General features: G+C 49.6%; 2 protein-coding genes across 4 annotated transcripts in view; both read right to left on the bottom strand.

Annotated features, from left to right (window-relative positions):
• Positions 1 to 12,501, bottom strand: part of INPP5B (inositol polyphosphate-5-phosphatase B) — a 91,663-nt gene extending 79,162 nt beyond the window's left edge. Inside the window, exons 1-6 of one of the 3 annotated variants that reach the window (XM_030823472.1) lie at positions 12,451 to 12,501; positions 11,715 to 11,797; positions 11,253 to 11,347; positions 8,995 to 9,092; positions 8,838 to 8,867; positions 6,185 to 6,295 (exon numbers count right to left, since the gene is read on the bottom strand). In XM_030823472.1, the coding sequence (XP_030679332.1) occupies positions 6,185 to 6,295; positions 8,838 to 8,867; positions 8,995 to 9,092; positions 11,253 to 11,347; positions 11,715 to 11,771 (391 nt within the window). In that variant the 5' untranslated portion in view covers positions 11,772 to 11,797; positions 12,451 to 12,501. Of the gene's footprint in view, positions 1 to 6,184; positions 6,296 to 8,837; positions 8,868 to 8,994; positions 9,093 to 11,252; positions 11,348 to 11,714; positions 11,798 to 12,450 lie in introns of those variants that run through there. The other 2 variants (XM_030823474.1, XM_030823476.1) reach the window with 2 other exon arrangements.
• A 4,234-nt stretch (positions 12,502 to 16,735) lies between these two features.
• SF3A3 (splicing factor 3a subunit 3) overlaps positions 16,736 to 25,437 on the bottom strand; it is a 35,036-nt gene continuing 26,334 nt past the window's right edge. Inside the window, exons 16-17 of the mRNA XM_030823477.1 lie at positions 20,185 to 20,240; positions 16,736 to 18,011 (exon numbers count right to left, since the gene is read on the bottom strand). Of these exons, the coding sequence (XP_030679337.1) occupies positions 17,934 to 18,011; positions 20,185 to 20,240 (134 nt within the window). The 3' untranslated portion in view covers positions 16,736 to 17,933. The remainder of the gene's footprint in view (positions 18,012 to 20,184; positions 20,241 to 25,437) is intronic.

The raw sequence follows: 25,437 nt of genomic DNA on the forward strand, positions 1-25,437 counted from the left end.
GTGTGGACCCCAAAAGGATGACAGGTAAGGGGACTGCAAGACACACATCCAATCCTAAAAGAAAGAAGTCATCCTTGACTCCTGTCTTTCATTCTCATAGCTACCAACCTCTGTTCCTGCAGTCAACAAATATTTATTAAGTGCCTGCTATATGACAGGCAGTGTTCTTTTTTTTTTTTTTTTAAGATGGAGTCTTGGCCGGGCGCAGTGGCTCACGCCCGTAATCCCAACACTTTGGGAGGCCTAGGCGGGTGGATCACAAGGTCAGGAGATGGACACCATCCTGGCTAACACGGTGAAACCCCATCTCTACTAAAAATACAAAAAAATTAGCCAGGCATGGTGGCACGTGCCTGTAGTCCCAGCTACTTGGGAGGCTGAGGTGGGAGAATGGCGTGAACCCAGGAGACGGAGCTTGCAGTGAGCCGAGATCGTGCCACTGCACTCCAGTCTGGGCGACAGAGCAAGACTCCATCTCAAAAAAAAAACAAAAAAGATGGAATCTGGCTCTGTCACCCAGGCTGGAGTGCAGTGGCACGATCTCGGCTCACTGCAACCTCTGCCTCCTGGGTTCAAGCGATTCTCCCTCCTCAGCCTCCCGAGTAGCTGGGACTACAGGCACGTGCCACCATGCCTGGCTAATTTTTTTTGTATTTTTAGTAGAGATGGGGTTTCACCATATTGGTCAGGCTGGTCTTGAACTCCTGACCTCGTGATCCGCCCGCCTTGGCCTCCCAAAGTGCTAGGATTACAGGCGTGAGCCACCGTGCAGGCTGGCACTGTTCTTATCTCTGCGGATGAAGTTGTGAACGTGACCCAAACTCACTGCCCCCATGGTGCCTTCATTCTCATCAGTTTGACCCTCTGTATCTTGCAAGTCCACCCCTCCTTCCCCATTCCCATCACCAGGGCTCTCCCAGGTCCCAGCCTCATTTTCCATTCCTTAGCCATTCCAGTACATTCCTATCTCCCTGCTCTAGGTTCTCTTTTTCTGTACCAGTTGCCAGGGGAACTTTTCTAACTTGCAATCTTGCCTTATCACTCTCCAGCTTAACATTCCTCAATGGTGGCCAGGCACAGTGGCTCACGCCTATAATCCCAGCACTTTGGAAGGCCAAGGTGGGTGGATCACGGGGTCAGGAAATCCAGACCATTCTGGCTAACACGGTGAAACCCAGTCTCTATTAAAATTACAAAAAATTATCCGGGCGTGGTGGTGGGCGCCTGTAGTCCCAGCTACTCGGGAAGCTGAGGCAGGAGAATGGCATGAACCTGGGAGGTGGAGCTTGCAGTGAGCCGAGATCGCGCCACTGCACTCCAGCCTGGGCGACAGAGCGAGACTCCGTATCAAAAAATAAATAAATAAATAAAATTCCTTAATGGTTTCCCATAAGCTATAGGGCAAAGTCCAAGCTCTTTGTTGGGTAGCTAAGACCCTTCATGAGATGCTCTCTGCTGACCTCTCCTGGCTTAGCTCTCTCCACACCCTCCTCTTCCCCCAAGTTCAGTCCCCACCAAAGGTCCTGCCCTTCCCTCCAACTGCCAAGCCCTTTTCCTCATTGTTGCCTGCCTGGGGAAAAACTCTTCATCCTTCTAGCCTAAGCTTAAATATCACCTCTGCCCGAGCGCGGTGGTTCACGCCTGTAATCCCCGCACTTTGGGAGGCCGAGGCAGGCAGATCACCGGATGTCAGGAGTTCAAGACCATCCTGGGCAACATGGTAAAACCCTGTCTCTACTATAAACACAAAAATTAGCCGGGCATGTTGGCAGGCGCCTGTAGTCCCAGCTACTCAGGAGGCTGAGGCAAGAGAATCACTTGAACCTGGGAGGCGGAGGTTGTAGTGAGCCGAGATCATGCCACTGTACTCCAGCCAGGGAGTCTCAAAAAAAAATTCACCTCCTACACGAAGCCTTCCTGGGCTGTTTATAGGGGAGAGGGTACCATGAGCTAAGGAAGCAGTAGAGCAAAACACACAAGAGCTCAGGCTCTAGAGTAGAACTTTTTTTTTTTTTTTTGAGAGATGGATTCTCACTCTGTCACTATATGTTGGCCAGTCTGGTCTCGAACCCCTAACCTCAAGTGATTCACCCGTCTAGGCCTCCCAAAATGCTGGGATTACAGGCATGAGCCACCGTGCCTGGCCCAGAGTAGAACTATATAATCCTGCCTAATCCTGGCTTTATCATTTACCAGCTAGGTACTCAGGCAACGCTCTTACCTTCTCTGAGCCTCAGTTTCCTCATCTATGAAATGGACACATCGATAATACTTCCCTTGTAAGATCGTGGTAAAGAGTATATGAGGCCAGGCCGGGCGCAGTGGCTCACACCTGTATTCGTGGGCAGATCACAAGGTCTGGAGTTCGAGACCAGCCTGAACAACATGGTGAAACCCCGTCTCTATTAAAAATACAAAAATTAGCCAGGCATGGTGGCGTGCGCCTGTAATCCCAGCTACTCAGGAGGCTGAGGCAGAACAGTCACTTGAATCCAAGAGGCAGAGGTTGCAGTGAGCCAAGATGGCGCCACTGCACTCCAGCCTGGGCGACAAAGCGAGACTCCGTCTCACAAAAAAAAAAAAAAAAAAAAAAGTAAATGAGAGGCTGGGCAAGGTGGCTCACGCCTGTAATCCCAGCACTTTTGGAAGCTGAGATGGGCAGGTCACCTGAGGTCAGGAGTTCGAGACGAGCCTGGCCAATGTGGTGAAACCCCGTCTCTAGTAAAAATATAAAAATTGGCCAGGCACAGTGGCTCACGCCTGTAATCCCAGCACTTTGGGAGGCCAAAGTGGGCAGATCGCCTGAGGTCAGAAGTTCGAGACCAGGCTGGCCAAGATGGTAAAACCTGTCTCTACCAAAAAATACAAAAATTAGCCAGGCGTGGTGGCATGCGCCTGTAGTCCCAGCTACTCGGGAGACTGAGGCAGGAGAATCACTTGAAGTCAGGAGGCAGAAGTTGCAGTAAGCTGAGATTGTGCCACTGCACTCCAGCCTGGGCGACAGAGCCAGACTTTGTCTCAAAAAATAAAATAAAATAAAAATACAAAAATTAGCCAGGCATAGTGGCAGGTGCCTGTAATCCTAGCTACCTGGGAGGCTGAAGCAGGAGAATCACTTGAACCCTGGAGGCGGAGGTTGCAGTAAGCCAAGACTGTGCCATTGCACTCCAGCCCAGATGGGCAACAAGAGTGAAACTTGGTCTAAAAAAAAAAAAAAAAAAAAAAGCCGGACACGGTGGCTCATGCCTGTAATCCCAGCATGTTGGGAGGCCGAGGTGGGTGGATCACGAGGTCAGGAGTTCAAGACCAGCCTGGTCAACATGGTGAAACCTCGTCTCTACTAAAGATACAAAAAATTAGCTAGGCATGGTGGCACGCGCCTGTACCAGCTACTCGGGAGGCTGAGGCAGGAGAATCACTTGAACCCGGGAGGTGGAGGTTGCAGTAAGCCGAGATCGCGCCATTGCACTCTAGCCTGGGCAACAAGGCGAGACTCTTGTCTCAAAAATAAATAAATAAATAAATAAACAAATAAATAAAGTTAACATTAAATTTAAAAAAATTTTTTTAAAAAGGAGTAAATGAGATAATGTGTGAAAAGTTCTTGGAATAGTGCCTAACACATGCCAAATCAACAATGAATGTGAGCTACGGGTCTTCTTGTAGAGGGGAAAAACATTTTCTGAGTTCCTGCTATGTGATAGGCACTTTTACATGTGTTATCTCATTTAATTCTCACAACCCCATGAATAAGGTATTCATTACATACACAAGCCTACAAAAACTAAAGTTCAGAGAGGTGAAGTAGCTTGCCCAAAGTTGCACAGCTAGGTACTGGCAGAGATGGGCTTCAAACTCAAGGGGCTGTATAGCTTCAAAGCCCAGGCTCTTTGGTGTTACTTCTATTATTATACCTCCTACAACTACTATTAATAATCATAAAATATATTATCCTTATTATTTTAAGATTTAGAGATAAATTTCCCCCTGCTTAATAAATTTTAAACCTCTTGGCCGGGCGCAGTGGCTTATGCCTGTAACCCCAGCACTTTGGGAGGCCAAGGTGGGTGGATCACCTTAGGCCAGGAGTTCGAGACCACCCTGACCAACGTGGTGAAACCCCGTCTCTACTAAAAATACAAAAAATTATGCTGGGCGTGGTGGCTCATGCCTGTAATCCCAGCACTTTGGGAGGCCGAGGCGGGTGGATCACCTGAGGTCAGGAGTTCAAGACCAGCCTGGCCAACATGATGAAACCGTGTCTCTACCAAAAATCCAAAAATTAGCTGGGCATGGTGGCGGGCGCCAGTAATCCCAGCTACTCGGGAGGCTGAAGCAGGAGAATCGCTTGAACCCAGGAGGTAGAGGTTGCAGTGAGCCAAGGTCGTACCACTGCACTGCAGCCTGGGCGACAAGAGTGAAACTCTGTCTCAAAAAAAAAAAAAAAAAATTAGCTCGGCATGGTGGTGGGCGCCAGTAATCCCAGCTATTCAGGAGGCTGAGGCAGGAGAATTGCATGAACCGGGGAGGTGGACATTGCAGTGAGCCGAGATCGCGCCACTGCACTCCAGCCTGGGCAACAAGAGCAAAACTTACTCCGTCTCAAAAAAATAAATAAAATAAATAAACCTCTAACCAGGCATTCAAGGCTCTATAATCATGTTTCTACTTCCTTTTGTTTTTTTGTTTTTTTGTTTTTTTTTTTTTGAGACGGAGTCTCGCTCTGTCGCCCAGGCTGGAGTGCAGTGGCGCAATCTCGGCTCACTGCAGCTCCGCCTCCCGGTTCACGCCATTCTCCCCTCACCTCTCCGTAGCTGGACTACAGCCCCCCCCATGCCCGCTAATTTTTTTTTTTTTAGAGACGGGTTTCACCGTGTCTCGATCTCCTGACCTCGTATCCGCCCGCCTCCCAAAGTGCTGGGATTACAGCGTGAGCCCCGCCCGCCTTTTTTTTTTTTTTTTTTGAGATGGAGTCTCGCTCTGTCCCTAGGCTGGAGTGCAGTGGCGCAATCTCGGCTCACTGTAAGCTCCGCCTCCTGGGTTTATGCCATTCTCCAGCCTCAGCCTCCCGAGTAGCTGGGACTACAGGCGCCCACCACCATGCCCGGCTAATTTTTTGTATTTTTAGTAGAGACGGGTTTCACCGTGTTAGCTAGGATGGTCTCGATCTCCTGACCTCGTGATCCACCCGCCTCAGCCTCCCAAAGTGCTGGGATTACAGGTGTGAGCCACCGCACTGGCCTGTTATTTTATTTTTTAGAGACAGTGGTCTCACTCTGTCACCCATGCTGTGGTTCAGTGGCTCAATCATAGCTCAATGTAGCCTTGAACTCCTGGGCTCCAGTGATCCTCCTGCCTTAGCCTCCCAAGTAGTTGGGATTACAAGCAAGCTACTAAGCCTAGCTGTTTCTTCTGCTTCCTTTTCCCTTATCCCCTAGTTTGAATCCAAGGGCACTCCCCTTCCTGGCACAGCAAGCAAAATAAAGTGAAGCCCCTGGAGGCTCAGGCTCCACAGCAAGACCACAGAGAAGACCAGCCCTCTCCTGTTGCCACAAAGACAAGAGATAGCTTGAAAGCAGACAGCTAAAAGTGCTGGGTAAACATTTAAGCCCCAGCACCTGTTGGCTTGAATTTGCATGTTCTAGGACTAATCCTGGGCTCTGTACACAAACTCCTTTACCTGCAGGGCTAATGTCCCATTCTAAACAAATTTTGTCCTAGAGGCCACTAACGTTTCACTGCTAGCCCAAAGCTAGACCATTTTCTCAGCGGCAGTGAGTGACAGCAGGGTTCAAGGGCAGGAAAGCCAATATGACAGATGGTTCTAGCTGTGAGTTCTAGCTGTGGGTGGCAGAGAGAGGGAAGTTGGGCCGCTTGAAGCTGCTTAGTCTGCCAACTTGTAAGAGATTCTGCATCACAGTCACAACCTATCCTGTGCAACCCTGCCCAGAGCCAGGAGAGCAAAGGGGCCCTGCTGTAGTTAACACTCAACTCCAGAAACTGTAAACACAAAAGCAAACACCATGGTTGGCTGGCAGCCTGGGGGCACTATGGCTTTACACCAGCAGCTTCGAAAGGACACAGAAACCATGGGGTAGGAGTCCAAAGGGTGGAAGGTCAACTGGAGAAGGTAGGTGAATACCCAGCCACCCACCCACACCTGGGAGCCTGGGGTCTTACCTACCTGGACAGGCCCTGGCAACTTCATGGAGGAACATCCTGGTTTGTGAACCAAAGGGTAGCTGGAATACGAGGCTAAGCTCTGCTGTGTCCAGCTGGACGGTCACATCTGAGCCTGCACGAAGGAGGCAGGAAACGAACCCTTGGCTGCCAGGAGCTAAGTGCTTAACGCAGCCTAAGCCTCAGAATGGAGAATCAGCAACCCAGACTCCCAAAGCCCCTTCAGCCCTTAAGCAACTTACTTGGGACGGCTGCTGGGACAACAAGGAAACCCTCTGTACCCTGAGTTCCAAATTAACATCATCCCCTCTTTATAGAGGAGGCAGACGAAGGCTCTGAAAAGTCAATAAGCCTCAACTGCAGTACTAGATGGAACTGGGAGAGAACAGGTTCTCTGGATGTGTAGTCTGTTCCCCTCCTAATGAAATGAAAAGCGCATAGAGGCAGACAAGAGGGGATGTCCATGGGTCAGTCTACCTGACTGTGCCAGGTAGTGTGATAGGCACAGGGAATACCATGGTGAAGAGAATACGCGTGGGCCCGTCTCAGGGAGCTAGACTGTAGAAGGCTTCCCTATTCATAGCATATACCCAATACCGGGCACATGGTGAGTACTCAAACCATGTGCTGAACTAACAGACAAACAGAAGCAACCTAGCAGAGTGATTAAGAGTGTGGGCTAGGCCGGGCATAGTGACCCATGCCTGTAATCCCAGCACTTTGGGAGGCCAGGGCAGGAGGATTACTTAAAGCCAGGAGTTTGAGACCAGCTTGGAAAACACAGTGAGACCCAACCCCCCCTCCCCGCCCAATCTCTATAAAAAATTAGCCAGATGTGGAGTCCCAGCTACTTGGGAGGCTGAGGTGGGAGGATCGCTTGAGCCCAGGATGTTGAGGCTGAAGTGAGCCATATTTGTGCCACTGCACTCCAGCCCGAGTGACAGAGCAAGATCCTGTCTCAAAAAATAAAATAAAATAAAATAGTGTGGGCTCTAGAATCTGAATTCTCTGAGTTTGAATCTTGGTTCCACCCCTTACTAACCTGTTTAATTTCTCTGGGCCTCCGTTACCTTGTCCATAAAATGGAGATGAAAACAGTGATAACCTCATAGAGCTGTGAGAAAAGCCTGATTTAGGCCGGGCACGGTGGCCCACACCTGTAATCCCAGCACTTTGGGAGGCCGAGGCGGGCGGATCACGAGGTCAGGAGATCGAGACCATCCTGGCCAACACGTTAAACCCCGTCTCTACTAAAAAAAATACAAAAAATTAGCCGGGCGTGGTGGCAGGCGCCTGTAGTCCCAGCTACTCGGGAGGCTGAGGCAGGAGAATGGCGTGAACCCAGGAGGTGGAGCTTGCAGTGAACTGAGATCGCGCCACTGCACTCCAGCCTGGGCGACAGAGTGAGACTCTGTCTCAAAAAAAAAAGAGAAAAGCGTGATTTGGTGTATGTAAAACTTCTAGCACAATGCTGACCTTGTGATCCGCCCGCCTCGGCCTCCCAAAGTGCTGGGATTACAAGCGTGAGCCACCGCGCCCAGCCAGTATTTGCTTCTATTATTATTATTGTTGTATAGCAAAGAAGACAGACATTAAATATGTCAATATATAGAATTACATCACTGATTGAGAGAGGCTGGCAAAAATAAGAAAAAGGCAAGCCAGGCGTGGTGGCTCACACCTATGATCGAAGCACTTTGGGAGGCCGAGGCAGGTGGATCACCTGAGGTCAGGAGTTCAAGACCAGCCTGGCCAACATGGCAAAACCCCGCCTCTATGGAAAATACAAAAATTAGCTGGGCATGGTGGTGGGTGCCTGTAATCCCACCTACTTGGGAGGCAGAGGCAGGGGAATCACTTGAACCTGGGAGGCGGAGGTTGCAGTGAGCCAAGATCATGCCACTGCACTCCAGAGTGAGATTCTGTCAAGAAAGAGAGAGAGAGGAAGGAAGGGAGGGAGGGAGGGACAGACACATGTATCCATGGGATACAAAACAATTTCAGGGTTTTTTGGGGGGGGTTTTGTTTGTTTTTTGAGATGGAGTTTCACTCTTGTTGCCCAGGCTGGAGTGCAATGGTGCGATCTTGGCTCACCGCAACCTCCGCCTCTCAGGTTCAAGCAATTCTCCTGCCTTAGCCTCTCGAGTAGGTGGGATTACAGGCATGCACCACCACGCCTGGCCAATTTTGTATTTTTAGTAGAGACAGGGTTTCTCCATGTTGGTCAGACTGGTCTTGAACTCCTGACCTTGTGATCTCGCCCTCCCAAAGTGCTGGGATTACAGGCGTGAGCCACCGCCCTGGCCTAATTTCAGGGGTTTAACAAAGGCTGCCTGGGAAGAGAAATGCATGAATGGAAGCCCTGAAGGCTGAGTAGGAGTTGGCCAGGTGAAGAGATGTGAGGCTTGCAGGAGGAGGGGACAGCGTGTGTAGGGGCTCTGGGGTGAGAACGTGTGATATCGGGGGAGACGGAAACAGCAGCAAGGAGGAGAGTGATGGGAGATGAGGCCACGGAGATGGGCTGTGCCAGATCCTACAGGGTCTTGCTTGCTGCAATAAGTTTACCAGGGGGTGCTCTTACTTTACACCATTCTTCTCTCTCCGAAAATCAGGCACCCTCTGCCCCAAGTGGGACCCAGACCAAGAGGACCACTCACCAAGGATGTAGAGTTCACCATCTGGGGACACTGTGGGGAGGGAAATGAGAATGCCCTTAGCAATTGAGCTTACTCCCCCTTGCCCCCCCCATCAAAGACAAAGATGACCTGGGGGGCCCATAGGAGAGGATTCATACCACCCAGCCCCCTGTGGCACCTTCTTCCAGCGTAAAATCCCGCGAGACTGGCACTATCTGGTCCAGAGAGACATCGTCCCCGGTAATGGCCATCCTCCGGTGCGTATAGAGGAAGAGACTAAGGGCAGGAAGCAGAGGTGAGGAGGGGGCCCGCTGGCTGTCCCTCAGCCCTATCTTGGAGGCCTCGGGGTGCTTACACTCCCTCGTTGGTCCCTAACACTGTGCTGGTGGTGCCCTGGCTAGGCACACTCCTCATGCCATCTCTGTCTATGGTGCCCATCAGAGACTGCAGTTTTATGGATGAGGTCATCAAACCAGAACTTTTCTCATCTGCAGGAGCCCCTGATTATTAGTAAAACACAAACACATGTTTGATCTAACCATGGTGCATTCTAGCACTGTGTGTGACAAGAACAGTGCAACCTTAGCTATCCACTTCTCTCCCTGAGCCTGTTTCCCATCTGTAAAACTGGGGTAATGGATCAGAAAATGTCTAAGGCCCCCTCCCTCCCAGCTGCTAGACCCTGGGTCACTTACCAGCTATGAGACCTTTGACAACTATTACTCTCTCTCTGCTTCTGTGTGGTATGTGGGTGTTACTAGACAACATTTATCGAGCACTTTCTTTTTTTATTTATTATATTTTTAAAATCATTTGAAATAGAGATAGAGGTCTCACTATATTGCCCAGGCTGGTCTTGAACTCCTGAGCTCAAGCAGTCCTCCCAGCTCAGACTCCCAAAGTGTTGGGATTACAGGTGTGAGCCACTGCACCCAGCCTTACTGAGCACTTTCTACGAACTCCATGGTGTTAGTTTTTTTTCTTTTTTATAGAGACAGGGTCTTGCTGTGTTGCCCAGGCTGTAGTGCAATCACAGTTCACTGTAATCTCAAACTCCTCGGCTCATATGATCCTCCCACCTCAACCTCCTGAGTATCTGAGACTACAGGCATGTACCACCACGCCCAGTTAATTTGCTTATTTTTTGTAGAGATGGAGCTGGTGGGCGGGGGGTGGAGGGGGTGTCTCACTATGTTGCCCAAGCTGGTCTCGAACTCCTAGGCTCAAGAAATCTTCCTTTCTCAGCCTCCCAAAGTGTTCGGATTACAAGCATGAGCCACTGCACCTGGCCTAACTCACTTTACTCTTTTTTTTTTTTTTTTTTTTGAGATGGAGTCTCACTCTGTCGCCCAGGCTGGAGTGTAGTGGCGCGATCTCGGCTCAATGCAAGCTCCCCCTCCTGGGTTCACGCCATTCTCCTGCCTCAGCCTCCTGAGTAGCTGGGACTACAGGCGCCCGCTACCGCGCCCGGCTAATTTTTTGTATTTTTAGTAGAGACGGGGTTTCACCGTGTTAGCCAGGATGGTTTCGATCTCCTGACCTCGTGATCCGCCCGCCTTGGCCTCCCAAAGTGCTGGGATTACAGGCGTGAACCACCGTGCCCGGCCTTCACTTTACTCTTTAATATGGACAAATCGAGGAGTAAAACAACTTGCTCAAGATCATGTGGTTCCACCAGGTGTGATGGCTCATGCCTAAAATTCCAACACTTTGGGAGGCTGAGGCGGGAGAATGACTTGAGGCCAGGAGTTACAGCGTGCAGCTATGAGTGCACCACTGCACTCTAGCCTGGGTGACAGAAAGAGACCCCGTCTCTAAAGGAAAGATCACGTGAGGCTGGGCGTGCTGGTTCATGCCTGTAATCCTAGCACTTTGGGAGGCCAAGGCAGGTGGATAACTTGAGGTCAGGACTTCAAGACCAGCCTGGCCAACATGGGGAAACCACGTCTCTACTAAAAATACAGAAATGAGCCAGGCATGGTGTCCGGCACCTCTGTAATACCAGCTCCTCAAGAGGCTGAGGCACAAGAATTGCTTGAACCTGGGACGCAGAGGTTGCAGTGAGCCAAGATCACGCCACTGCACTCCAGCCTAGGCGAAGAGCAAGACTCCGTCTCAAAACAAACAAACGATAGATCATGTGGCTTGTTAGTAACAAAGCCTGGGTTTGAACGCAGGCATTTGGACCACGAGGCTCAAGATCTGGACTAGTATGTTAAACCATCTCAAGAAACTTCCTCCTTAGATCTTGAGGATTATGAGTTAGTACCTGTGCAGGGTTTAGAATATAGTGTTCAAAAAATATTAACTGTCATTGTGATAATTATTCTAGGAGACTCAGACCCTGCCCTGGAGGAACGGTTGAAGTTCAGCTGGAGGGCGCAGTGATGAACAACCCCATGGCCCAGACAGGTGGGGACCAAGCCCCTCACTCACGCGTGTTCCTGGCCGCCGTGCTCCAGGCGGTAGCGCACGAGTCCCAGGAGGCGGCTCTGCCGGCTGTCCCCCTCACACAGCACACCTTGCACCGCCTGCGGCTCCGAGTCAAGGGAAGACAACCCAGAAGCGAGGCCTCTCCCGACCCAGGCTGTCCCACCTTCCCTCTGTTCCCCTGCCCCCCAGATTCACTGTGTGGCCTTGGGTAAGTCACTCTCTAAGCCTTCCTTATCTATGAAATGAGGATAATAATCCCCAACTTCATAGGGAGTTAGGAGGATAACTGCGTATTTAAAGCATCTGGCGGAGAGTCCAGGGCTCAGTAAGTACTTAGTAAATACTGATTTCCTTCTCCCCTGACGGTTCAGAGGGGCAGGAGAGGGGATAGACACCTCGACACCTTCCATTCCTCTTCCCAAGGCCAGGGCAGGCTCAGGGCTGCAGTTAGCACAGGAAGGATATGATGACGCAGTATTCCCCCTCAGCCAGCGTCTCCTGGATTGCCACAGACTGGTCCATGCTGGCCCCTGCTGAGCGCACACACCCTGTGGGAGGGGAGATGGGAGCCCCCTTTGGTCAACAAGTTACGCATGGGGTGATGGAACTGCCTCAGAGGAGTGGGGGGCAGGAGGGAGGGGCCTTTGCAGAGGGAGATGGTACTGGGGAGGCCTGATCCTCCTCCTCCTCCTCTTTGTCCTCCCTAGAATAGGCCTTTCAGTTTTTAGGGATAGGGGTCCAGTCCCTTTGCCCCGCTGGGATCTACAGTTTGCTATACTGCCTTTGTCTGAGAGGGCAGCCAGTTGCTCTTGAGTGTGGTCTATCCTTGTTGGAAGTGGGGTGTGTGGATTGGAGAAGGGGATCTGGTCCCTTTGCTCCTAGGACAGGGCTCTTCCTCTCTTTTGGGGACAGTTTTTGTTCTGCTAGCGCCTCTCTGGGAGGTGTCAGTGGTGTGTCTGTGTGGGGTTCAGGGAACATCCCCTTACTGTCATTCAGGAGGGTCCCATTCCTCTTTCCTGGGAGACAGGAAGCATCCCATTGCTGCTTGCCCTTCACCCCCGCCCCAGCAGGCCCATTGCATCAGCTGCAGGCCGGGGGTGGGGGGTGTCCCAGCCCTCAGCTTGCCCACTCCCTCCTGCCCAGCCCTGCCCTGGCTTTCCTGCTTTGCTCCCACCCACAGCTCCCTGACATTGTCACCTACCTCCTGAGCTGTCACCACAGGGCGCACAGGACTCCACTGCCCCAGGTTCCGGGACAGTGACTACATTTCCCAACACCCCCTGCGCCACACAGTGGTCACTCAGCCTGCAAGTCCCAGCATGCCCAAGTCAATCGTGGGGTGGGGAGTCTCTCCATCCCCGTTAACCCCTTAGGTCCTGGGGTACACTGGGCTCCCTATACCAGAAAGGTTTTCTAATGATTGCCCTCACTTCCATCCCCAGCCCTCTAGGTCATGGGGCCAGAGCTTCCCGCCCAGAAGGAAGATGGTCACATTTTATCTTAGGGGAAGAATATAATGCATTTTTATTTTCTCCTTAGTTCCATCCTCAGCTCTTCTCACTCCAGGGTAGACAACCCGGACCTCTACTGAAACTCTTCCCCTAAAATAACTACCCTCTCCTGGTTTAATGGAGGGAGAACCAGACTATGAAGAACCATTATGTCCATTTTCCAGGTGGAGAAACTGAGCCTTGGATAGGGTAAGCAGTTTGACGTTAAGTTCTGCAGCTAGCAGGTGGCAACACTGGGACTCCACTGAAAGTCTGACTGCAACTCCTGGGCCATTTATACCGCCACGCACTGCCCTATTTCCTCCTCAGTCCCACCCAGCCCTCCTGCCACACAGGGCTGTTTGAGGCTACTGGGTGTGAACGCACTTTATTTTATTTTATTTTTTTTATTTTTGAGATGGAGTCTCACTCTGTCGCCCAGGCTGGAGTGCAGTGGTGCAATCTCGGCTCACTGCAAGCTCCGCCTCCCAGGTTCACGCCATTCTCCTGCCTCAGCCTCTCTGAGTAGCTGGGACTACAGGCACCCGCCACCACGCCCGGCTAATTTTTTGTATTTTTAGTAGAGACAGGGTTTCACCATGGTCTCGATCTCCTGACCTCGTGATCCACCCGCCTCGGCCTCCCAAAGTGCTGGGATTACAAGCGTGAGCCACCACGCCCGGCCTGAACGCACTTTATAAAGGATGTGACACTGTTCCTGTCCGGCAACGTCCTTCCCCTGATCCGCCTGGCTGTGTGACCTTGGCCAAGACCTTTCTTTCCTTGGGACTCAATTTCCCCATCTAAGATAAGGAGGTTACCCCAGATGGACAAAAAGAGACAGCACAGGGACTGGGAACAGTGGCTCATGCCTGTAATCCCGGCACTTTGGAAGGCCAAGGAGAGAGGATCGCTTGAGGCCAGGAGTTTGAGACCTCATCTCTAAAAAAAATTTTAAAAAATTTAGCCGGGTATGGTGGTGCATGCCTGTAGTCCCAGCTACTTGGGAGGCTGAGGTGGGAGGATTGCTTGAGCCCAGGAGTTCAAGGCTGCAGTGTGCTGTGATTGCTCACCCAGCTCAGATAAGGAATGCTAGGATCATTCTCACTTGGCCTATTGGCCATTTAATTAAGCTGTAAGCTCCCGTTGGACAGGACTATGCCTTTTCATCAACACACCAGCAGTTTCTGGCACACAGTTATCTATGGAGTTAGTGAATTACTTTCTGAACTATTTTAATAAATACACCTTCTCTCAAGCTTTGACCCAAACTGAAGGAATGGGCCTTCAGTGCCGGGGAGGGGGTGACTGTTGTGACTTGTGAACAGTCTCCTTTCCTCTTTCCCCAAGTGAAGTGGCCGTCCTAATGACCAGTTCAACTTTGCATATGTAAACCCCTGCCAGAAACAGTCATTGCCTTCTTCTCAATCCATTCCTTTTCCTGGAAACATCCACAGCACACATGGAGCTCAAGTTTATTTGAATTCAGTGTCAAAGTCATGTGGAGGATGAGGGGAAAGGGAATTGACTCAGACCCTTAGGATCAAGGGGTGGGGTCACTGCAGGAAGCAGAGGAACCCCAATTCCAGCCCTGCTCTTAGTGTCAAAGCCTGGGGAGGAGGATCTGGGGAAAGTAGATGGGGCTGTGTGCTTCTTATGATGAAGAAACTGTCCCTGCAGGATTTTGGGGTCCTCCCACTGGGTGGGGGTCAGGCAGGAGGTTTTCTGTTTTTCCAGACAAACCCTATCCTCTCCCCGAGATTAGGGCTGAGGGCCTGCCCCCTTGGGGGGTTCTGTGGTCAGGCCTAGGCCCCAGAAGGGGAGAAGTGAGGTGCCGTAAGCCCAGAGCTGTGGGCTTGATAAAGGCCTTTTACTAAAGATGCAACTACAGGAATCAGAGCTGGAGGGGGACCGGAAGGCTTGTAGATCCTACGGGGTCTTCTTGACTGTGCTCCTGGATTCTGCTGGGCCCAGCTAGGGGAGCAGGAACACGAGCAGGGCAGAGTGGAGGAGCAGTGGCATAGCCACAGCCAGGGCCCAGTGCAGGGGGTTTCCGGTGGCCCCAGGAGCTGCCTGGTTGAAGTGAAGTTTCCCATCCAGCTGGAGGCAGCTGCCTGACTTTGAGGCTTGGCAGCACTCCTGGTAGCAGGGTGGGGCCACAGCCCCATGACATTGGGAGGTCCCTGCTTCACAGGCCTGGCTGCAGCCTGCAATGTAAGCTGAGCTGGAGCATTTCAGCTGCAAAAAGAGGTGGGACCATTCATCTTCCCCTTGCCCCTCTGCCCCACTCAAAGGCAGAAAGTGTTAAGTGGGTCATGGGTTGAGCTCAACCTCCTTGGACCCCTAGCTTCCTGCCCACAAGATCAGTGAGTCCCTAGTGAACATACAGGGTAGTCAGAAACAAAGGGGCACATCGTGGAGGTATGGAAAATTCCAGTTGCTGCCTTTGGTGTTGGCATCATGCAGAGCTGAGGGGGTCAAGCTTGCTAGACCCCAGGGCTGCTCCCAGCAGGTCTAGCTCCAGCAAGATTCTACTGCTGAGCTACCCACTCCAGGTAGAAGGAGAAAGCCATGCAGCTCTGAGGGAGGACAGCTCCCTAATTCTTGGAGCACTGCAGGGCTCACCTCACAGAAGTTCAAGCCCTCAGGGCACATGGCCACAGCTTTCTGCCCTTTGAAACAGTCACCACCTTGGCAGGAGAAAGTGGCACAGGTTTTCTCCTGGAAGAGAAAGCAGGAGGAGGTTTGGGAGCCCTGTGCAGACTGAACAGGTGGTAAATGCTGGACAGAGGCAAGGCTGGAGCCCTATCATGCCCGTGTCACTGGCCCCATCCACCACACGCTGTCCATTCCTGCTTCCACTTCCTAGAGGAGGCAGGTGAGAATGAGACACTCACATTTCCCTGGAGGGCTGGCAAGGTGGTGGTCACCAGGGGTGGAATGGAATGTAGCTTGTCCTCTGGGATCGTCAGGTGGGCTAGGCCTAGGAGCAGAGCAGGACTGCCTGGGGAAGTGCTGTGACACCTCTGCAAAGCCCTGACCCCCTGCCTTGCCCCCAGGGAGAGCATGATGTGTGTGGGCAGCTCACAACCTGACATCTCCCCCACCGCGGCCTGGATGAGCATAGGTGCTTGCCCCAGGCCTCTTTGTAGCTTGTTGGGGAGTGCTGGATGGGCTGGACTGGGGAATGGTGAGGATGTTAGGAGTGGGGAATCTGAGAGGGGGTGGGGCACCAAAGGTAGAAAGCTCAGACTTGGGGAGCTAATGAGGATGGAAGACTTTTTTTTTTGTGGTGAGACGGAGTCTCACTCTGTCACCCAGGCTGGAGTGCAGCGACATGATCTCGGCTCACGGCAACCTCCGCCTCCTGCATTCAAGTGATCCTCCTGCCTCAGTCTCCTGAGTACCTGGGACTACAGGTGCATGCCATCACGCCTGGCTAATTTTTCTATTTTTAGTAGAGACAGGGTTTCGCCATGTTGGCCAGGCTGGTCTCCAACTCCTGATCTCAAGTAATTCACTGCCCTCGGCCTCCCAAAGTGTTGGGATTACAGGCTTCAGCTACTGAACCTGGCCTGAGTTGGAATTTTTTTTTTTGAGACGGAGTCTCACTCTGTGGCCCAGGCTGGAGTGCAGTGGCACAATCTCGGCTCACTGCAAGCTCCGCCTCCCGGGTTCATGCCATTCTGCCTCAGCCTCTCTGAGTAGCTGGGACTACAGGCGCCCGCCACCACGCCCAGCTAATTTTTTTGTATTTTTAGTAGAGATGGGGTTTCACCGTGGTCTCGATCTCCTGACCTCATGATCCGCCTGCCTCGGCCTCCCGAAGTGCTGGGATTACAAGCGTGAGCCACCGCGCCCGGCCTCTGAGTTGGAATTTTTAAAAGTATTAGCCAGCCTGCCTCTGCATGGGACGAGTGCGGCACTGGTTCTTGGCAGGTTTTTAGAAAAATAAGATATAAATGTATAATATAAAGAAAAAGATTAACTTTTTAAAAAAAGTATATTTATTAAAAAACAGTTGAAGGTCTGAGTGTTGAGAGGCAAATGGGGTCTCTGGGGGATCCTGTCCCGCAGGTCTGACTTTCAGATGACTGTGCTTATCAGGCAGATCAGTGCCTTCCTGGTTGCCTTAGTTCTTTCCATTTCAGACACCACATTTGGATCCTGGGGCAGCTGCACAACTCTACCCAACTCTACCATGGCTACCTGGGCTTGGAGAACATGTGAATATTAGCTACTTTTACAAATAGGGATCTTGTAGAAGAAACAGGTAGATAGACCCACCAGTCTCTCATTCTGACCTAGCAAGCTGGTGAAGTCACTGTCAGTCCTAGTTCCCTTGTACCCACCCTTGTATGTTGGGCTGCAGGCCCATTCCAATACAGCCCAACTCTTTTTTTTTTTTTTTTTTTTTTTGAGATGGGGCCTCACTATATCGCCCAGACTGGTCTCAAACTCCTAGGTTCAAAGGATCTTCTAGCCTCAGCCTCCTGAGTAGCTGGGACTACAGTGTGTGGCACCATTCCCCTTTTTTTTTTTTTAATGAGACAGGGTCTCACTATGTTACCTAGGCTGGTCTCAAGCAACCCTCCTGCCTCAGCCTCCCAAGTAGCTGGGACTACAGGCACAAGCCACCGCACCCAGCTCCAACTCCTTTCTTTACGCAAATACAAAAGGCAAACCTTGGTGTGACACTTAGTCCTTAGTAGCAGCCCTGGCTCATCCTCCTAGTCTTTCCCTAGTATTTGCATCAATGGCTAACTAGGCTGATGGCAGACCTCATCCTGGGGTAATATTCAGGGAAGCAGCAACAAAGGAGGGTGGGGAAAAGAGGTCAGGTCAGATTTACCTAACATGATATGTAGCATAACAGGTGCCCATTAAATCTCAGCTACTACCAGTGAGAAAGAGGTATGGAGGCATTAAGGCCTGAAGCACTGAGTTGGTCCATAACCCTGGGCTTTAGAACAAGGTCTGGTTTTATTTTCTGGCAGAATCTTTTAAAATATAAAACAGATAAAACACATCTCAACCCTGCAATCTGCCAGCATGCCTTGTTTCTACAAGATGCATGCTAGACCATGAGACTACATAGCAAAGGGTCTTTAAGAGGATTTGGTTGGGAGAAATAGAAAAAGCAGATCTCAGGGAAGCCTGGGCTAGCCCAAAAGCTGAGCTACATCCCTGAACACTAGAGCAGTCCTTGTCTTTTCAGATCCTCGTATGTCTTCTTATTCACAACATTCCCACTTGAGTCTTCATATTCTTCCTGAAAAGGAAGGGGTACACTTTGTTAGATAGCTCTCCTAAAAGAAATGTTTGGAACCAATCTCTAGGTACCTGAGCTCATCCTGGCCTGATTCCATGGCATACTCTGGTACACTAAGATTGGCATTCATCTAAGACAGCCTTTCTCAACTGGGGTTCCACAAGAGAATTAAGTCCCACTGCCCCAAAGCAGCCACCATGTGCAATGAATGAACTTCTCTCACAGACATCCAGAATGGTATCAGTCATGACCCATCATTAGAGTATCTGAGAAAATAGTTCATTTAGCTCTCTATGTTTAAGATGGGGAACCCTGGTTGAGAAAGGCTGACCTACAACAGCAGTTTTCGAATGGCTCCCAAGAATCCCAGGTTTCTGCTCAGAGGCCATTGCAGGGGTTGAAAGGGAGGCCAGGAAGTCTGAGCTTCCCCATGTCCAGAGCAATTCTGCTTGATTCTGTTTTATACATCAGAGTACTATATTACAAGTGGAAGAGAGTTTTGCTGCCAAAAAGAAAAAAAATACTGAAAACCACTGACTCAAAAAAAGGGAGGCTATTGTCAGTTACTGTGGGACTTGGAGTGAGTCGATACCATTCCTTACATACATGTCATTCCTCATCTCTGAAACCTGCTGCTTGGGATGACCATCGTAAGACCAATAAGGACATCTCCCTGTCGCTATGAGAGTATCATCTCTCATTAGATGCTTTCCTCAAAGGAGATCTAATACATGATACAGAGTCTTGGCATTTTAGTCTATAAATCTCCATGGCAGAACATGAGATTGGGTACTCCCACTTGCCATTTCAACTTTTTTTTTTTTTTTTTTTGAGACGGAGTCTTGCTCTGTCCCCCAGGCTGGAGTGCAGTGGCGCATCTCGGCTCACTGCAAGCTCCGCCTCCTGGGTTCATGCCATTCTCCTGCCTCAGCCTCCCGAGTAGCTGGGACTACAGGCGCCCGCCAACACGCCCGGCTAATTTTTTTGTATTTTTAGTAGAGACGGGGTTTCACCGTGTTAGCCAGGATGGTCTCGATCTCCTGACCTCGTGATCCGCACGCCTCGGCCTCCCAAAGTGCTGGGACTACAGGCTTGAGCCACCGCGCCCGGCCTCAACTTTTTTTTCTTTCTTTTTTTTTTTTGGTGAGGCAAGTTCTTGCTCTGTCACCCAGGCTGGAGTGCAATGGTGTGATCACAGCTCACTGCAGCCTCAACAGCCTGGGCTCAAGCAATCCTCCTGCCTCAGCCTCCTGAACAGCTGGGACCACAGGCATGTGCCACCACTCCCAGCTAATTATTGTATTTTTTGTAGAGATATGGTTTCACCATGTTGCCCAGGCTGGTCTCCAATTCCTGGGCTCAAGCGATCTGCCTGCTTTGGCCTCCCAAAGTGCTGGGACTTGACAGGCATGAACTGCTGCACCTGGCCCATTTCAAAATTTGAATGGCAGAATACAATCTGTCTTTTTGTTGTTAAAGAGACAGGGTCTTACTCTGTCACCCAGGCTGGAGTGCAGTGGTATGATTATAGCTCAGCAGCTGCCTCAAATTCCTAGGCTCAAGCGTTCCTCCTGCCTCAGTCCCAATTAGCTGGGACTACAAGCATGCGCCACCACACTTGGCTAATTATTATTATTATTATCTTTTGAGACAGAGTCTTGCTCTGTCTTGCAGTCACCCAGACTGGAGTGCAGTGGCACAATCTCGGCTCATGCAACCTCCACCTCCCCGGTTCAAGTGATTCTCGTGCCTAGGCCTCCCAAGTAGCTGGGACTACAGGCATGTGTGGGTGGATCACCTGAGGTGAGGAGTTTGAGACCAGTCTGGCCAACATGGTGAAACCCTGTCGCTATTAAAATACAAAAATTAGTCAGGTGTGGTGGCAGGCACCTGTAATCTCAGCTACTTAAGAGGCAGAGGCAAGAGAATTGCTGGAACCCAGGAGGTGGAGGTTGCAGTGAGCTGACATTGCACCACTGCACTCCAGCCTGGGCAACAGTATGAGACTCCGTGTCAAAAAAAAAAAAAAAAAGGAAAATGACAATTTGTAGATATTGTCACGTTCTACTCGCTGCTGCAGTACACCAGGGACCATCTTTCACCTCCCTTCTACATGGTGAGGGAGCTCTCTATCACTTGACACTACCCCAACACCATCCACATTAGTACCCACCTCAGTGTCAGGCTGCCATCGTTCTGAAGCCTTCTGCAATTTCAGTTTGGCCCACACTGCAGGATGAGAAATGAACAGCAATCAGGATGGACTGAACATCTGTCGGGTATCCAGTGTTATAATCCTCTCCTCCTGCCATTAGGATGCTCCCTAGAAGACTCTGCCTTTGAGATTCTTGCCTACCCCAAACCAGAGTTTTGGTTCTGGACCACCTATAGACAAAACCCCTGCCACTGCAAAATTCATCATGATCTTGCTTTGCTATAAAAGTTGGATCAAATGTAACCAAAGACCTCTGAAAACAGAGAAACTGATACTCTTGAAGGATGTTAATGTGGAACAACCTATAAGAATAATGGGAGAAAGTGACTCTACTTTCTTAAAGCTCATAATATAAAAATTCTAACAGTTCAATAACAATCTCTATGACGGAGAAAAGGTAAAGACATCTGAAAAAATCATCGTAGCTTCAGAAGGAGTGATCAGACATGTATACACAAGAAAAAAACAGATACAAACCGGGGAAAGAACATCTTTCTTTTTCTTTTTTTTTTTTTTTTTTGAGACGGAGCCTCACTCTGTCGCCCAGGCTGGAGTGCAGTGGGGCGATCTCAGCTCACTGCAAGCTTCGGCTCACTGCAAGCTCCACCTCCCGGGTTCACGCCATTCTTCTGCCTCAGCCTCCCGAATAGCTGGGACTACAGGCACCCACCACCACGCCCGGCTAATTTTTTTTTGTATTTTTTAGTAGAGATGGGATTTCACCGTGTTAGCCAGGATGGTCTCCATCTCCTGACCTCGTGATCCACCCACCTCGGCCTCCCAAAGTGCTGGGATTACAGGCGTGAGCTACCACGCCTGGCCGACAACTTGAATCTTAAAGTATGGTGTCAGGAAGATGAACTCTTAGAACAGATGGCTACATGTAATACATAAGACAGGTCCACTGCCAGACAGGGAAGATAATAAAATATCAATAGATGATGAGAAAACAGAACTTGATTCCTGTGTTTCCACCTTTCCCATCAAGCAGAATAATCTAAACTTGACAAGATTAGAAGAAATATCACAGAGAGACAGTTAAAGCCCAAGATGGGTGAATGAATAGTAAACGAAACAATATATGATAAAATGCTTAGCTCTGCACCTGGCACATAGGTGCTCAACTAATCAACTTTTCCGCTTCTTCTTGGCTTATTGGCTTTAAATGTAAGGCCTGCATGAGGAGTTGGCCCAGGGCACAGGATATGTAACAAGGGCAGGGTGGCTCATGCCTGTAATCCCAGCACTTTGGGAAGCTGAGGCAGGTGAACACCTGAGGTCGGGAGTTCGAGACCAGCCTGACCAACATGGAGAAACCCCATCTCTACTACAAATACAAAATTAGCTGAGCGTGGTGGTGCATGCTAATCCCAGCTACTCAGGAGGCTGAGGCAGGAGAATCGCTTGAACCTGGGAGGTGGAGGTTGGGGTGAGCCGAGATCACAACACTGCACTCCAGTCTGGGCAACAAGAGCGAAACTCCATTTCAAAAAAAAAAACAACAAAAAAAACATTAGCTGAAGTCTTCAAGCCCAGGTAATATGCACATCAGGAAGGAATGGAGAAGTTATGTGCTTACTATGTGACAGGGCAGGACCCTGTCATATTCTTTGCCAAAGCCCTTCAAGAATCTAACCAAGAATTCAGCCTGGGTGACAAAGCGAGATTCTGCCAAAAAAAAAAAGAAAAAAAGAAAAAAAGGCCGGGCGCAGTGGCTCACGCCTGTAATCCCAGCACTTTGGGAGGCTGAGGTGGGCGGGCAGATCACCTGAGGTTGGGAGTTCGAGACCAGCCTGACCAACATGGAGAAACCCCATCTCTACTACAAATACAAAATTAGCCGGGCGTGGTGGTGCATGCCTGTAATCCCTGCTACTCGGGAGGCTGAGGCAGGAGAATCGCTTGAACCCGGGAGGTGGAGGTTGGGGTGGGCCGAGATCGCACCACTGCACTCCAGTCTGGGCAACAAGAGCGAAACTCCGTCTCAAAACAAAAACAAAAACAAAAAACAACAACAACAAAAAACATTAGCTGAAGTCTTCAAGCCCAGGTAACATGCACATCAGGAAGGACTGGAGAAGTTATGTGCTTACTATGTGACAGGGTAGGACCCTGTCATATTCTTTGCCTAAGCCCTTCAAGAATCTAACCAAGAATTCAGCCTGGGTGACAGAGTGAGACTCTGTCAAAAAAAAAAAAAAAAAAAAAGGCTGGGCACGGTGGCTCATGCCTGTAATCCCAGCACTTTGGGAGGCTGAGGTGGGCGGGCAGATCACCTGAGGTTGGGAGTTCAAGACCAGCCTGACCAACATGGAGAAACCCCATCTCTAATAAAAATACAAAACTAACTGGGCATGGTGGTGCATGCCTGTAATCCCTGCTACTCGGGAGGCTGAGGCAGGAGAATCGCTTGAACCCGGGAGGTGGAGGTTGCAGTGAGCCGAGATTGTGCCATTGCACTCCAGTCTGGGCAACAAGAGTGAAACTCCATCTCAAAAAAAAAAAAAAAAAAAAATTAATAAAGTGCGACCAATCACCTAAATGGCGATTTCTGGTGGCAATTTCAGAGGGCTCTTTCTTAGCTTTTGTACAATTAAAAAAAAAAAATCATAAATCTAAACCAATGGAATAATTAACATAATGAATATATAAGTAAAACCCTCCACTTAAGTAAAAAAAAAAAAAAAAAAAAAAAAAAAAAAACACTGCGGCCGGGTGCGGTGGCTCACGCCTGTAATCCTAGCACTTTGGGAGGCTGAGGTGGGTGGATTGCCTGAGCTCAGCAGTTCAAGACCAGCCCAGGCAACAAAGTGAAACCCCACCTCTACTAAAACACACAAAAAATTAGCCAGGCATACTAGCGTGCACCTGTAGTCCCAGCCACTCGGGAGGGTGAGACAGGAGAACCGCTTGAACCCAGGAGGTGGAGGTTGCAATGAGTGGAGATCGCGCCACTGCACCCTAGCCTGAGCAACAGAGCGAGACTCCGTCTCAAAAAAAAAAAAAAAAAAAAATCACTGCAACTTAAATGACAATACAGAATCTCTTGCTCCAGGCTAAAAGCTCCAAGAGAGAAAATAAAAATTTCAAAAGAATAATCTAAACAAGTTAATCCAGGCCAGGAATGGTGACATGAGAATCACTTCAGCCCAGGAGGCAGAGGCTGCAGTGATCCAAGATTGTACCACTGCACTCCAGCCTGGGCAAAGAGCAAGACCCTGTCTCAGAAAAAGAAAGAGAGAGAAGACAGGGGCTGGGTTCGGGTGCAATAGAAATTGAGGTAGAAATAAAACTACAAATGCTATGTGGTGAACCTAAAAAGTTCAAGGGAAGCCATGATGGGTAGAAATAATACAATTAACCAAAACAGTGGCAATAATAATATTCATAGGGAAAAACTGACTAACCTAGACAGCTGAATAAGTAGATAAATTTTGAAAGTAACACAGTTGAAGAATCATGAACCTGCCAATGATAATTCTTTTTTTTTTTTTTAAGACAGAGTCTCACTCTGTCGCCCAGGCTGGAGTGCAGTGGTGCCATCTTGGCTCACTGCAAGCTCCACCTCTTGGGTTCATGCCATTCTCCTGCCTCAGCCTCCTGAGTAGCTGGGACTACAGGTGCCCACCACCACGCCTGGCTAATTTTTTGTATTTTTAGTAGAGACGGGTTTCACCGTGTGAGCCAGGATGATCTCGATCTCCTGACCTTGTGATCCGAGGTGGGCAGATCACAAGGTCAGAGATCGAGACCATCTTGGCCAGCATGGTGAAACCCCGTCTCTACTAAAAATACAGAAATTAGCTGGGTGTGGTGGCGCACGCCTGTAGTCCCAGCTACTTGGAAGGCTGAGACAGGAGAATCGCTTTAACCCGGGAGGTGGAGCTTGCAGTGAGCAGATTGCGCCACTGCACTCCAGCCTGGCGACAGTGCGAGACTCCGTCTCAAATAAAAAACAAAACAAAAACAAAACTCTATATGGCTAACAGAACACAATTTCTTTCTAGAAAGACTCTTAATGACCAACCCTTAAAAAATCACCTGACAAGTGTGATTTCAAAGAAGGCAGTATGGCATTATGGAAAGAGGAAAGACTGTTTCAAGACACATGTATTGTAATCCCAGCACTTTGGGAAGCCAAGGCAGGCAGGTCACCTGAGATCAGGAATTTGAGACCAGCCTGGCCAACATGCTAAAACCCTGTCTCTACTAAAAATACAAAAAAATTAGCCAGGCGTGGTGGCAAGCGCCTGTAATTCCAGCTACTCAGAAGGCTGAGGCAGGAGAATCGCTTGGAACCAGGAGGTGGAGGTTGCAGTGAGCTGAGATCACGCCACTGCACTCCAGCCTGGTTGACAGAGCAAGACTCTGTCTCAAAAATTTAAAAAAAAAAATGAAATGAAATGAAATTTAAAAAGAAGAAAAGAAAAAGGCTGCCATGAAAATGTTAATGGCAGAGAAAGCTACCACTGCGGGGAAAACAGGAAGCCTGTTGACTGTCCTGTATGTGCTTTAGCAGCACATTCCCTGACATGCACTCCACTTCACTTTCTTTAAGAGGTATTTTGCTGCTGTGTTTCTATAGCCTCAAACATAAGCTTACTGAGGGCACTTCTATTTTTTCCTTTATATCAGTCATTCTTTAACATGAGCATGGTGGCTCATGCCTATAATCCTAGCACTTTGGGAGGCCAATGCAGGTGCATCACTTGAGGTCAGAAGTTCCAGGCCAGCCTGGCCAACATGGTGAAACCCCGTCTCGACTAAAAATACAAAAATTGCTGGGCGTGGTGGTGCATGCCTGTGGTCTCAGCTACTTGGGAGGTTAAGGCACAAGAATTGCTTGAACCCAGGAGGCGAAGGTTGCAGTGAGCCGAGATCAGCCACTGCATTCCAGCCTGGGCAACAGAACAAGACTCTGTCTCAAAAAAAAAAAAAAAAAAAACAAAAAAAAAAATAAAAAAATAAAGAAAAAAGAAAAAATAAAGTTGGGTGCAGTGGCTCATGCCTATAATCCCAGCATTTTGTAGGGCCAAGGTGGGAGGATCACTTCAGCCTAGGAGTTTGAGACCAGCCTGGGCAACATAAGGAAACCCCATCTGCACAAATAAATAAATAAATAAAACTCAGAACAGTTTTATAAAGCACTTGGTTTCTTACTTTGTCATAAGAAGTCAAGAAATTATATAAGTTAAAGAATCTTAGCACAGT

This window comes from Nomascus leucogenys, chromosome 12 (genome assembly GCF_006542625.1).
Source record: "Nomascus leucogenys isolate Asia chromosome 12, Asia_NLE_v1, whole genome shotgun sequence".
NCBI lineage: Eukaryota > Metazoa > Chordata > Mammalia > Primates > Hylobatidae > Nomascus > Nomascus leucogenys.